The following is a 13,955-nucleotide window of genomic DNA, read 5'->3' as shown; positions in this document are numbered from 1 at the left end:
TTACGACGACGTTGATTTTTTTTTCTATAACCATGTCTTTGTTGTATTCATGACCGAAATTTCCTACATCGCTGTTTGTTTTTGCTACCATCGAGAATTTTTGCTGCATGGATAGATCTAACGGTCAAATAAGATTCAATGTGACGGCTCGCATGCGACCGATCAAAAGTTTTGGCCGACGCGTCAGCACAGATCAGTATCCTAACTTTAAAGAATTTTTTTTAGGGAAAGCAGAAAAGGAAGAAAAGGAAACACACAGAGAGTCACACACGGACACGGCGCAGAATCCCCGGTGTGCGCACCTGCGAACAGTTGGCTGTACCGTACCACGCGTCGACGTCGCAGCACTTACGCACGCGACGATACAGAATCTCCCGCGCGCTTGCGCTCCCACTTGCAACGAACTGGCCACGACGCCCACCCAATCAGCCCATGGCATGGCGCATCGCGGCACATCACATCACATCACAGGGAAACGGCGCTTTCGGGGCGATCGGCAGCGGATACGACGCGATCCCCGGCAGTACTAAGAAGCAGATGGTCGCGGGGCGGGGGTGGAAAGCGACACGATATCACGAGGCCCACGCGCCCGGATCCTCGAACCGCTTCGGCTTCCGATCGCCTCGCGGGATGGGATGGGATGCGATGCGATCGTGTTGGGGATTTGGTGGGGGAATCCATCGATCGTCGGGTCAGGACGGTATCCAAGTTGGTGCGGCGCGGGGCGGTGCTGCTACTGCAAGTCTGCAACTTCAGAGTCGAGAGAAGACATGGCAACTCCCAATCCGGGGATATGCAAACTGCCAACCTGATTTTTTATGTTCTACTGTACTAGGGTGGCTAGCTCAGGTATGCTGACTTCAGTTAGCAGCTATTCTATTCTTAATCTTTGACTTGAACAAACATATCAAGTCCTGGCAAAAAAAAACTGAGCACGGCAAGGATTTGCCATGCTAAAAAATCCGACATCACACTTGTAACGAAACATCATCGCCCACACCCTTTCAAGATACAATCTGCTGAAGAAATTTCCATACTCGCAACAACATTAATTGCCATCCCGAGCCGTCAGATTTGCTATGTTTGTTCACTACAAAGAGTTAAAAAAAACATGATTCTTTTTTTTTGCGGGTTAAATAAAAAAGAAAAAAAAGGAAACATGATTCAAGTGAACTGCCACAGATTAGCAACACCACGAGCAATGCTACGTCTAGGACTCTTACAAGCCTATTACGGGATAAATTTAAGGTGTCAATCTGTGATTGAATCAAACGGGGAGGGAGGGTCCCACCCCCCGAAAATCAGGAGGGATGGGGGGCAAGTTTAGTTGGTTGAAAGGTTCGTAAAATCTCTGTAATAAGGCCGTAGATGTAGCATTTTTGGCAACACCACATACAGACTGCTTGGGGGCTTGCTATGTGGAGCCACGTAACTCGCAGCTGGTCGGAAGACGTCTGCACCGGGCAGGAACCAACTAGTGATGTGCCACCAACAGATTTCATACAGGGAAGGAGAAAAGAAAAACCAACAGATCAGATGGATGCGCATCAAACCGCAAGGTCACACACACCTGACCTGTGGAAGATCTCCTCATCTTTTTCCGTCTTTACCAAATCGCCGGAAACGACCCAAATCTTCCTTTCAGGTCAGCCGAGCAAGCAAGAGGACAAGCCAGAAAGAAAGAAAGAAAGGGAACAAGAGAAGATGGTGGGCCATGGCTTTGCTGTGGCTGATGGGCCTGCCAGGTCTATTCTATCGTGGAGTCAATTCATGGCAAGATTTGGAGGAAATCTGGCCCGGATCTTGCTTTCCATGAGGCGGGATTTCCTTTGGTCATCACACTTGTTTTCTCCACCCACTTTTCCTCCCCACCCTCATAATCATATCTCCCCGGAATCCTTTTTCATGTGCTTCGGATGCATATAAGCTCCACCCCACCCACACGCCCCTGGAAAGCAAAGCAAAGGAGGAAGGAGCTCATGCCAAGCGCACACACCGCCTGCCTTTCCTCTACCACTCTTGCTTTCTCCTCTAGCATCCACCTCCTCCATCACACAAAACACACGCTCTCTATCTTCTCCGATGGCGGTGGCGGCGATCGCAGAGGCTCCGTTCCATGTCTTGGCCGTGGATGACAGCGTCCTTGACAGGAAGCTCATCGAGAGGCTCCTCAAGACATCTTCGTTCCAAGGTACTCATCAATTTCATTTGCAGCATAGCAAGTTGTGTTTCCTGCCATGGCATGGCATCTGAGGCAGAGTCTCTCTTTGTTTCTGCAGTTACCACTGTGGATTCTGGGACCAAGGCTCTCCAGTTCTTGGGGCTCCATGCCGAGGACGCCTCCATTTCCTCTGTCCATGCGGACCAGCTGGTAAGTAGATAGATGGTTTATCATGCGCCGCAGCCACAGTACCGGTGCTCTCAAACTGTTTCTGATTTGATTAATTCTGGGTTTGGTCCTGAGCAGGACGTCGAGGTGAACGTGAACCTCATCATCACTGACTACTGCATGCCTGGGATGACAGGATACGATCTGCTCAAGAAGATCAAGGTACCCACCCACCCCTTCTTTTTACCTGAATGAAATCTTCTTCTATTCCCGCAAAAAGAAGAAAAAACTTCTTGCTAGTTGGTTTGATTTGGTCTACTCAAAGCCTGAAGAGTCTCCATCTGGTTTTTGTTGAATCAGGAGTCGTCGTCTTTCAGGGACATCCCGGTTGTGATCATGTCATCGGAGAACATACCTTCCAGAATTAACAGGTGAGCACAGTTAAGGACTCAGAATCTTGTTTGATTTGGAAACCAGACTGATTACTGACGATCCTGATTTAGAAACTTTATTTCTAGCTGAACCACCGCTAGAAAAGATTCTGATAGTCACATCTGTTATTAGGACATGTTTGATAGGCCTTGAACAAAACTAGACACCAAGATCTCTCAGAATCCTTTATTGAGTTGGCGTCACATACATGCCTTCTAACAAAGGAACAAACCCCACACCCCACCCAGCTCACCTCGTCTTAATAATATTCTATCTTGAAATATTTTGTGTCAAATAAATAGTAAAGATATGGATTGATACGGCTGTCGACCTTTTGAGTCCATCATCTCTATGTAGAAAGGGTTATCGTTGAAGACAACTCACGACTGCCACTTGTCTATTTTTATCTGCGCAAATGGAGTAGAACCCCAAACATATGGACATAAATAAAGCTATCTTAGAATATAGCAGGAACTTAGAATGAACTCTGACAATTATGGTCTTGTTTGTTCTGAATCAGATGCCTGGAGGAAGGAGCAAATGAGTTCTTCCTGAAACCAGTACGGCTATCAGACATGAGCAAGCTCAAGCCCCATATAATGAAAAGCAGATGCAAGGAGCACTCCCACGAGGACCAAGACCTGCTAAGCAACAGCGATACCAACCCCACAAACAACAGCAGCAGCAGAGATACCATCACCATTAGCAGCAGTAACCCCACGGATCACAGCACAAGCGATACCATCAACAGCAGTAATCCCATGGATCACAGCAGCAGCGATACCATCAGCAGCAGTAACCCCACGGATAACAGCAGCGGTGATAGCAGCAACATCCGCAAGAGAAAGGCGGCAGATGGCGAAATTTTACCCAAGACAAGCAGACCAAACCACAGTTAGCTGAAGAAAGATTATTTGACAGCCAATCTTTCCTTTCTTGGTTCTTCATCTTACTCGGGTTTTTGACAACTGATTTGTATGTAAAACCTATGCTAGCTCTAGTTTGCAAAAAAGAACGGAATCCGTGAACGGATACTGCTTGAATCCAATCCAATCGACCATGCTCGGTGTAATCAACATAGAGCTAACACGATTTTACAAACAGCTTGCTACAGCTTTCATCCATGGAAACACACGTAGCCCTCAGAAAATACATCTGTATGTCACATGTTTCCCGGTAAGCTCACTGTCATATGTAACTTTAAGCACGGTTCCCTTGCCAAGGCCATAGTACCGAGCAACAGGATCAGTCTCTAGCATGCGAGGGAGCTGAAAGATAACAGCACCATTTTTAGTAAAACTGTGGTTAAAAATAACTATATAATAACTAGATGTTGATTTTAAAAAAATTGAAGATTCATGCAAAAAGAAGCTAATAACAAATGCAGTTTGGCATTTTAGGCATGTGAGTAATCCAACAGGCAGATAAAAGGATAATGAGGTATGGCCAATGATGACTATAAGACATTAATATACTTATCTTCAATTCTTTTATGGTAACAGCACAATCAGTTGGTGTGTGGAAATACTAAACATCTTGAACTGGATAATATATTAAAGTTCTAGTTTAAACAAAAACCAAATAAGCACACAAATAATATGGCAACCTGGCAAAAAATGTGGCAAATCATAAAATTATCGGCATGATATGAGACGCAAGTGCTCAGGATGGTAAAATTTATCAATGGTCTCCATCATCACATACAAGTACTGTTATGACCGGTACAACGTACCAACGGAGGAGGCCCAATGGGCAGGGTTACTTACGGGCTTAGCCCAAGTTATCTTACCTATCTTAGAAGTCCAAGTTATACTAGAGTTCAAGTTATATTAGAGTCCAAGTTAGAGTCCAAGTTATCTAGGGTTTAGTGGAGGTTGTCCTCCTTTATAAACACATGTACCCCTTCGATATTAATCAGACAATAAACAGTATATTCTGTTGTCGTCTCCCTCAGGAGACGAGAGCCCCAAACCCTAGCCGCCTCTCTCTCTCTCTCTCACGCCGCGACGGCGCCCAACCGCCGGCGCCGGCGTCCCCAACCTCGCAGCCCGCACTTCCACCCCTACAACCTACGTCCGAGACCTGGTAGAACCCTAGCCCCTACCAAGTACATACTAGGAACTAACATGCAGGCCAATAGGCAACAGCCAGACCGGGCTGTTCTCTGGAGGAAATAGTGACATCCAGCAAGACGTAACAAAAAAAATGGTTACATAGTTCACATAGCGACTTTCGCACTGGGGAAAGAACTTGCAACACCAGTAAGAATGAAAAAATAACATCACTGTTCTAGCATGAAACACTTGACCCCACAAAAAAAGGGGAAAATACATGGTGATTGGTGATTTGCCGTTTGCAAATTCGCAATTGAGGATTTGCCACTACAAAGAGAGAAGATGAGATACAACTCCAACGTTTTATCCTCTTCCACCTCCAACTGACCTACTCTCTCCCTTCCTCTAGCCCTATCCTTCATTCTCCAAGCCAGCTCCCAACATCACCCTCCCGATAGCCTGTTCAACCCCATTTTTGCCCAACCCATTACATAAAAGAGCTCTTTTAACTCATGTGCCTTCTCTTCTTGTCATTCTTGCATCTTCAACTGGAGAGTTAACCAGCTGGCAAACCCAGCTTTGAACAGCCCTGCAGCTTGCATATAGTACGACACATTGATCACAGAAATGCCCTGCCACCTGCCATAAAACTCCCCTCCGTTCCTAAATATAAGTCTTTTTAGAGATTTCACTAAAAGACTACATACGAATGTATATGGACATATTTTCGAGTGTAGATTCGTGCATTTTGCTCTGTATGTAATCCTTTAATGAAACACTAGAAAGACTTATATTTAGGAACGGAGGGAGTAGTTAGTGAAGTTCCTTCCCAAGCTTGGGGTTCACAAACATGGCAGGGAGTGTGGAGCTTCATGACAAATAGGGGTAGGGGAATCTGTTGGGCACCTTGGGATTCCAATGTATATGAAGGCCACCATGTCCATGAACAAGTACACCACCGCTTCTGTGCAGCCTCCTGCTGTGGCAGTGGTGGGGATTGTATAGCGCTAGGAGAGTGGGGTTGAGGATAGGTATGGAGGAGAATAATCCAATCAAGATTTGGAGATTCCAAGGCGGGCGTCTGACACAAGCGATGAAAGAGAGATATCAAGCCCTCCTTGGTATTCAAGCATGGGGACCAGGAGGGGGGCTGTGTTAGGAGAAAATGTGGAGGTAGGGAAGAAGCAAAGGTAGGAGAGGACAAAGAGAAATATTGTATTCTTACATTCAGATCTCGAGCAAAAGAAAAAAAGGAAGATAGGATGACACAGAGAAGGTGAAAATTTTCATCTATTTCTCTCTTTCCAGTGGAAAATCATCAATGCACTTGCAGATTTAAAAAACGGCAAAGGGTCACCACTCTTTGTAGTGGCAAATCACTAATATTTCACATGGAAAATAGTTAATTAGTTCTGCGTACATAGCATGAGTTCCAGTAAATAATACTCAAAAACATGATCGTACAAGTCACCAAGGCTTTAACTCTACTGGTAATATAAATAAACCATAAATCAAACAAGACCATCTAAAAATTTCAAAACACCAACTCAATATTGCTAAACCATTTTTTGCAATACCCATTTGTGAAGAGAGACACCGTAACTCTGACATGAATATGACCCCTAGACTGTGCATGCAGACAGTTTGTCACTCTTTGTTTTACCAATTAGAAAATATTTTCTCCATAACAGATATTGGTTCAACCTGGTAACTGTTCTCATCTGGCTAAAGAATCCAGAAAACAAAAAAACTGCATGTTCTCGTAAAAACAGAAATACAGAAACTTTTAAAGCTTAAAGCTGGACCCAGACATTTTCATTCTATGAAAACATATTTTTAATGTGCTTCCATCTTAAGAATTCTTGTTTGGCAATATAATTATAGTAAATAAATGATATATGGATCCGACTCTCCAAAAAGAAACTTCTTGGATATTGCAACAATTTAGAATAAATATATTCAGTACTGCCACCTAATTCATATTAGTAATCAGTAATAAATTACAGATAGACGTACCTGTGAATCCTCTACATTGTACAATTTCAGGAGCTTGGCCTTTTCTTCTGCAGTCAACACTTCATGCTTGGGCTTCAGGTCATGCTTACTAATGTTAACCAGTAACTCATTGACCTTCAGTTGGAGGAGCACATCAGTTTGAATATATAGGGTATAATGTAGAATACATGCATAATATATGTATAGTAAAACATGAACTGTACATGACTCAAGTGATGAAACTACAAGGGATTAAGCATCAGCTTTACATGACAGAAGTCATGAAACTATGAACAAGTATTCAAGATTGAGAAAATAACTTGCAGAAACTTGTACACCGGATCCTGATTCAAACCAATAGAGTATGCTACACTACATCAAGCATCAATATTGAATGCACAAAAATGTACTACAAATTAGTTGATGTGCTTTACTTAATGGCAAGTCGTTATTCTTACAACAGTCACTGCTGTCGTTCATTTACATAGTTTTCATTTCAACGAAGCCATGAATAGTTATACAAAACTAACCTGAAAAATATCTACTTTAAATGTGAATTTCTCCTTCACAGACTCTTTAGCTCTAGGCATTATCTTTCCCAGCAATATCAAAATAAGTCTGGACAAGTTCTCTCCTTCGATCTGGTCATGTATCTCCTGGATATTTGCGATTCTGACAGGTTCTGGTGGGCAGAATAGAATTTTCACCTGAGATAAGAGTTAAACCATAGTTAAATTATATGTTACTCCGTAAAGAATTAGAAACTCGAAGCAATAACAATATAAAGCAAAAAGATAAAAACACTCGGTACTATATGCTATGCGAGAATGCTCATTTACGACTATTTGCCTATATGATATGTAAAAAAAGGCTAATTTATTATCAGGTGAACGAGCTCTGAGCACATGACTACACCCTCGGCCGCATTAACACTTGCCGCCAACACCACTTACCTGGCCGTCTCCCTTTTATTTTTCTCTCCTTATTTATCTCGAGTGTTTCTTTCCCTTTCCTGCAGAGCAGCGCCACCACAGTTACTTGCCACTTCCTTCCATTGTACCGCATCCTCGCTGCTGTCGAGTCCCACCCCGTTCACGCCGCCATTCTCGCTGGTGTCTGCGCTGGGAGCTGGTGAGACGAGGGGCAGACCTGGGGCTCTAGTTTTCACCGAGGCGAGGGCCAGATCTGGGCTTTCTTTTCCCAGCAATTGCTGCTGACGCCATGAGGTAGAGTGCTGTATACAGTTATTTTGGTGTTTACAATCCCCCTTTTAGTTGAATTTTGTAGTGATTGTAAACTTCGCGCGGGAGGGGGGGTTGGAGATACCATTTTTAACAAGTTGAGAATTTGTCTTCACCACGTAAGAAATTGTGATTCATTTGGTTGATATTTTTGTGTGAGAGTTCAAAATTGATTCTCTCGTGGAGATAATACGAGTGAAAGCTCATGGTTGAAACTTGTTTTTTAGTTAGATTAAAGTTGCAGATCACTAAACTGAAAGCCGATCTTTATTCTTTTCTCTGGTTCAGGCGCTGACGACGGCAACACCGCCACTCATGGGCCAAAACCAGGGGCGGAATCTGCTGACATAGTGGGGTGTGTTCCGACAGCGCAAGGTAGCTGTCGAAACTCAATGAATTATCGCTAATTAGACCCCCCCCCCCCCCCCCCGGCCAACAGACAGACACGTTATGTAAGCATTGAACTTCAGTACATACATACTAAATTGAGACATCCATTTGCAGAGTGATTTTTCGATAGAGGGAGTATATTAATATCAAGAATATATCAATTAAACCCGTATTGCAGAGTGATGATAACCTTAAACAGTCTGAACCACAAGAACAACAATCTGCTACTACTATTGAAAACCTAGTAACATCAGCATGCACCTGACACAAGTCAATGAAGAAAGTTGCCCGTACCCCGTCTTTCTCTCCAGGAAAAAAGGAGATCATGGGCAAGCAGTTTCTCCTCTTGGTGAAAGCCGGCAAGGCCGTGGTTTCCTACTCCTCTGCTCGCTGCTCCAGCGACGGGTGAAGGAGGGGGGTCCCATGATGAGGACATTCCAACCTTTGACACCACACCAACAATCATCATAGGTCCAATTACAATAAGCCGTGCAAAGCAAATACATGATCAGGACAACGCTAACTTGAGTTTGTGATATGACCTTGAAAACATGGTTGTGACTTCACCTCCTTTGTTGTTGGTTTTTACTCAGGTGCTATATCGAAGAAGGCCAACCACATTTCGGTCCATGCAAAACAATGTTTTATGACGAAGAAACAAAGTCAGAAGTTCACCAGGAAACAAGTATTCTGTTGAAGAAACAATTTTTCGACGGTAGCGAAACAATGTTTTGGACGAGTTTAACTACCCCTACTTGGAAAGATTCCCAGAACTCAAGTTTGCTGCTAAAGAAACATTGTTCCGACTCCAGCGAACAATGTTTGGTCGGGAATAGCCATCCACACACCAACGGGAGAACTCTAGAAGCTATCTCATCAATACCCGAAGCTGGTTCAGTTTCACACCAAAACTGGTTTTGTTTCACACCTAAGCTGGTACCCAAAGCTAGTTCGCTTTAACACCAATCCAGGGAGGTTGTCCCTAATATAAATAGGCCAGCTATTTCCTTCGTTGGGGGACATTTGTCATTTCTATCAATAGACCAAAGACATAGACTCATCATCCTGAGATTGGAGAGCTCTTGCTACCCTTATTCTCCTAAATCCTTGAGAAGTCGCTCCTAATCCGTGCTCCACGACTGGATCGTGTTGTGTGGGTTAGAGTTCATCGCTTCATCTATCCCAGCCAATTGGACTCTAGCACGCTAACGAGCAATGATGTTGTAAGATGGTCCTTAATTACGAGCAATTATTGGCGATGAATATGGATGCACATAGCCGGGGAAGGAGCAGTAAACTCACCTTGTCAGAGTGGTCGGAGGCGAGGAAGGTGGAAAAGGAGAGGCGCTCGATCTCGGGCTCCTGAGCCCACCACGCGCGGAACTCCGGGAGCGTGCGGGCGAGCTCGGACTCCGGCACGCTGTACCCGCGGTCCCGCAGCATCTCGAGCGCCGTGCGCCGCGCCAGGAACAGGCGGTGGCTCTCCTGGCTCGCGCGGCCGCCACGGTCGACCATGGACGACATCCAGTCGACGACCTCGGGGACGTCATCGAACGAGGGTTCCATCACGAGGGCGGGGGCTTCGAAGGCGGCGGCGCCGTTGGGCGTGCTGTCCGCCGCGTTCAGCTAGGGTGGCAACTGCGGGGGAGCGCATCAACTGTTCCACCTACTCCTTCGGTCGGGGTTTACTAGACCCTCTTATTTTGGTTAAAATTTGACATGTAAATTTACCTAATAAAATATGGAAACGTTTTTCGCCTGCGGCCGAATGTGCACGCGATCCGATCTCCTCTCATCATGGCGGAACGATTTCTGCGCATGGTGGGGCGCATAACTGAGGGGGCACCCGTCCATGCCCCAGTCGGCCGCCCGCATCGTCGGATCCAGCGTGCGCCCGTCATCCTCTTCGTCTGCCATCATAGCCGGACCGTGCGTATACAAGTGTTGCAAATGTCATTCAAAATTGCTTCAATGGTTATTTGAAAAAACTTCAAACCCAGATGAAAAAACTTAAACCAAGCATATAAAAAGCTGCAAGCGGTCATTACCATGGCGGAAATGCTACTACCGTGGACATAAAATGCTACAGCCGTTCATGAAAAAAGCTGCAATCAGACATATAAAAAGCTGCAAGCGGTCATTGTCATAGCGGAATGCTACAACATTTGACATAAAGTGCTACAACCATTGATGAAAAAAACTGCAACGGACGACCGATAAGGTGCTCGCGTTTGTTGGCTCTACAAGGATGGCGACCGGCGGCGAAGGCGGCCGGCGAGAGGGGAGAAGGACGCCTCGACCGTCGAGGGGCGGGGAGAGGGGAGGGGTGGGGAGCGACGTTGCGCGTTGGACGAGGATGGTCGACGAGGCGCTCGCGTTCGTGACTCGAGGTTAAGGACGAGAGAGGAGATCTGACGGTCAAGGGATCCCCAATCTGACGGCTGCACTGCGACCGACGCGAGTGTTCGGGCTGACGCGCCGACGCCCAGTACTACCCATAAAATATACTCCCTCTTATTTCATAATATAAAGGGGACCACTACAAATCATCCTGTTGATTGAGCCTAAACATAAACCACCTCCGTGGCTGTTAGATACAAAACAAAATGAATGAATCTACAAAATAAATTATGCATATATACATCTGTATGTAGTTTTGTAGTGAAACCTTTAAAAAGACTTATATTTAGGAACGGAGGGGGTACAATGCATCTCAGTTGTTGCTTTTCTTTCCCCACAGATCTCGCATCGCTTCCCCAACCTCTCTTCATCATCGACGGTCGGTGCTGCTACTGCGCATTGCTACAAAAGTGGCCATCCACGGCAATTTCTTGTCACTCCACTGCAACAGCGGCCCAACTATGCTCCGTCACAGCTCCATTGTAGCGCCGATGAACCGAAGATGCTCCGTTCAAACCTCACTCATCGCAGAACGGCATGGCCTGATTAGACGGTGCTCCAACGAAGCTCCACTACAACACCAACGAACCCAGCAATGCTCCAATGCAACCTCATCGCACGGCCTGGCCTGACGGTACTCCGACGACCACCGACGATGCTCCATTGCAACCACATGGCAGCACAGTGCGGCTCCATTTTTAGCTCCAGCGGAGCACCGTGCAACCCCGGTAGTGCTCCATCGCAGCACCAGCCGGCCATAAAAAGCTTCGTCGTAGCATAGGGATTGTTGGAAAAAGAGGGGCATCTCCATTGGTCGTCACCTCCCCCTCATGAACTAGCAGCACGAAGACCCCCTTCTGTAGCAGCGTTACATAGAAGCATCCTCGGACGTCGACGAGATGTGCGGGGTCGCAGCACCAAAAGCACGTCGTGCCAGGACGCCGTTTTGCAGCACCACGAGCTCCGTCGTACCAACAAAATCCAAGCATCGATGGTGGGCGACAAGTGGAGGAGGAGAGAGGGAGCAATGTTGTACAAGTGGCTCCTCGTCGATCTGGATCGAGAGAGGGATCTACGAGAGAGAGAGAGAGAGAGAGAGAGAGAGAGAGAGACTAGAGGAGCTGGGGAAGACGACCAGCGGCTGGGTGAACCATCACGATAGGATAAGGTGGAGAGTTAAGCTGGGCCTGTTGGGCACGTGTCTTCTATTGGAGGCGGTCGGTTTGTTATGGAAATCATCCGACTAGATTTAAGCAATTTCCTAATATAAAAGCATTTTGACGCTACAATAGTGTCTAAAACACTCTTAAAGCTAGATTGGTAGCGTGTGATGATGACGAGTTCATGGATATACTTCTCGCCCCTCGTTGGTTACCCCAAGTGGAAGGTGGAGTTGTAGTCAGCAGCAAGTTTCCCTTACACGGAGACTGTAAGGTTTATCGAACCAGGAGGACTCCTGGGCTCAACAAGTAGGTGTCTTCCACCGTGGCGCTAGCAGAATACGTGGACCTGCACACACAACAAATAACTTTGCTCCCAGCGAGTACAGAGAGGTTGTCAATCTCTCAAGCCTTGTAGTTTGCAAAGGATCAAAACACAAGCGGGAAGGTAATAGTGATTGCAACGGAAAAGTAAATGAAAGCGATAAATGATGGAGGTGTAAACAATGATGGTGATATGGACCGGAGTCACATGATGTTCACTAGTGATTGTTGGAAATATGCCCTAGAGGCAATAATAAATTAGTTATTATTATATTTCTTTGTTCATGATAATCGTTTATTATCCATGCTATAATTGTATTGATTGGAAACACAATACTTGTGTGGATACATAGACAAAACACTGTCCCTAGTAAGCCTCTAGTTGACTGGCTCGTTGATCAAAGATGGTCAAGGTTTCCTGGCCATAGGCAAGTGTTGTCACTTGATAACGGGATCACATCATTAGGAGAATCATGTGATGGACTAGACCCAAACTAATAGACGTAGCATGTTGATCGTGTCATTTTGTTGCTACTGTTTTCTGCGTGTCAAGTATTTATTCCTATGACCATGAGATCATATAACTCACTGACACCGGAGGAATGCTTTGTGTGTATCAAACGTCGCAACGTAACTGGGTGACTATAAAGATGCTCTACAGGTATCTCCGAAGGTGTTAGTTGAGTTAGTATGGAACAAGACTGGGATTTGTCACTCCGTGTGACGGAGAGGTATCTCGGGGCCCACTCGGTAATACAACATCACACACAAGCCTTGCAAGCAATGTGACTTAGTGTAAGTTGCGGGATCTTGTATTACGGAACGAGTAAAGAGACTTGCCGATAAACGAGATTGAAATAGGTATGCGGATACTGACGATCGAATCTCGGGCAAGTAACATACCGAAGGACAAAGGGAATGACGTACGGGATTATATGAATCCTTGGCACTGAGGTTCAAACGATAAGATCTTCGTAGAATATGTAGGATCCAATATGGGCATCCAGGTCCCGCTATTGGATATTGACCGAGGAGTCTCTCGGGTCATGTCTACATAGTTCTCGAACCCGCAGGGTCTGCACACTTAAGGTTCGACGTTGTTTTATGCGTATTTGAGTTATATGGTTGGTTACCGAATGTTGTTCGGAGTTCCGGATGAGATCACGGACGTCACGAGGGTTTCCGGAATGGTCCGGAAACGAAGATTGATATATAGGATGACCTCATTTGGTTACCGGAAGGTTTTCGTGCATTACCGGAAAAGTTTCGGGCTCATCGGTAGTGTACCGGGAGTGCCGGGAGGGGTGCCGGGGACCATCGGGAGGGGTGTCACGCCCCAAGGGGTCTCATGGGCTATGGGAAGAGATAAACCAGCCCCTAGTGGGCTGGAATAAGTTCCCACTTAGGCCCATAAGGTTTGAGAAGGAAAAAACACAAGGTGGAAAGAGTTTCCAAGTGGGAAGGTGGAATCCTACTCCAAGTAGGATTGGAGTAGGACTCCTCCACCTCCAATTTCGGCCAAACCTTTAGGTTTTGAGGCTGCCTCCTCCCCTCCCTCCCACCTATATATATGGAGGTTTTAGGGCTGATTTGAGACGACTTTTCCACGGCAGCCCGACCACATACCTCC

General features: G+C 45.8%; 2 protein-coding genes across 10 annotated transcripts; one reads left to right on the top strand and one right to left on the bottom strand.

Moving 5' to 3' along the window:
- The first annotated feature begins 1,874 nt into the window (after positions 1-1,874).
- Positions 1,875-3,809, top strand: LOC123400001 (two-component response regulator ORR9-like). The gene is made up of 5 exons (XM_045094396.1): positions 1,875-2,191; positions 2,280-2,371; positions 2,468-2,551; positions 2,690-2,760; positions 3,282-3,809. Exons 1-5 carry the CDS (start codon positions 2,083-2,085, stop codon positions 3,658-3,660), a joined length of 735 nt encoding a protein of 244 aa, XP_044950331.1. The 5' UTR covers positions 1,875-2,082; the 3' UTR covers positions 3,661-3,809.
- Positions 3,794-10,113, bottom strand: LOC123399999 (DNA-directed RNA polymerases IV and V subunit 5B-like). Of its 9 annotated transcripts, XM_045094393.1 has the most exons (6): positions 9,744-9,832; positions 8,984-9,037; positions 8,703-8,883; positions 7,341-7,517; positions 6,832-6,945; positions 5,506-5,896 (listed from the first exon to the last, which is right to left on the bottom strand). In XM_045094393.1, the coding sequence occupies exons 3-6, from the start codon at positions 8,766-8,768 to the stop codon at positions 5,594-5,596; spliced, it is 660 nt and encodes a 219-aa protein (XP_044950328.1). In that variant the 5' UTR covers positions 8,769-8,883; positions 8,984-9,037; positions 9,744-9,832; the 3' UTR covers positions 5,506-5,593. The 9 variants fall into 9 exon arrangements, with proteins under 9 accessions (XP_044950326.1, XP_044950322.1, XP_044950324.1 ...); XM_045094387.1 differs by lacking the exons at positions 8,703-8,883; positions 8,984-9,037 and adding an exon at positions 5,030-5,404 and having other exon boundaries at positions 5,722-5,896; positions 9,744-10,113; XM_045094388.1 differs by lacking the exons at positions 8,703-8,883; positions 8,984-9,037 and having other exon boundaries at positions 5,486-5,602; positions 5,722-5,896; positions 9,744-10,113.
- Positions 10,114-13,955: the final 3,842 nt, after the last annotated feature.

Source organism: Hordeum vulgare, chromosome 5H (genome assembly GCF_904849725.1).
Source record: "Hordeum vulgare subsp. vulgare chromosome 5H, MorexV3_pseudomolecules_assembly, whole genome shotgun sequence".
Lineage (NCBI taxonomy): Eukaryota > Viridiplantae > Streptophyta > Magnoliopsida > Poales > Poaceae > Hordeum > Hordeum vulgare.
This window is presented reverse-complemented; position numbering and strand designations above follow the sequence as displayed.

What these genes read in the sequence shown, in the direction of transcription:
- LOC123399999 (XM_045094386.1), bottom strand. Translation starts at nt 10,007, where the DNA reads ATGGAACCCTCGTTCGATGACGTCCCCGAGGTCGTCGACTGGATGTCG. An exon ending in CCTCCGACCACTCTGACAAG is followed by an intron (nt 7,518 to 9,743) that starts GTGAGTTTACTG and finishes CTCTTATCTCAG; the next exon opens with GTGAAAATTCTATTCTGCCC. An exon ending in ACAATGTAGAGGATTCACAG is followed by an intron (nt 5,897 to 6,831) that starts GTACGTCTATCT and finishes CGCTTGTGTCAG; the next exon opens with ACGCCCGCCTTGGAATCTCC.
- LOC123400001 (XM_045094396.1), top strand. Translation starts at nt 2,083, where the DNA reads ATGGCGGTGGCGGCGATCGCAGAGGCTCCGTTCCATGTCTTGGCCGTG. An exon ending in CAAGACATCTTCGTTCCAAG is followed by an intron (nt 2,192 to 2,279) that starts GTACTCATCAAT and finishes TTGTTTCTGCAG; the next exon opens with TTACCACTGTGGATTCTGGG. An exon ending in CTGTCCATGCGGACCAGCTG is followed by an intron (nt 2,372 to 2,467) that starts GTAAGTAGATAG and finishes GGTCCTGAGCAG; the next exon opens with GACGTCGAGGTGAACGTGAA.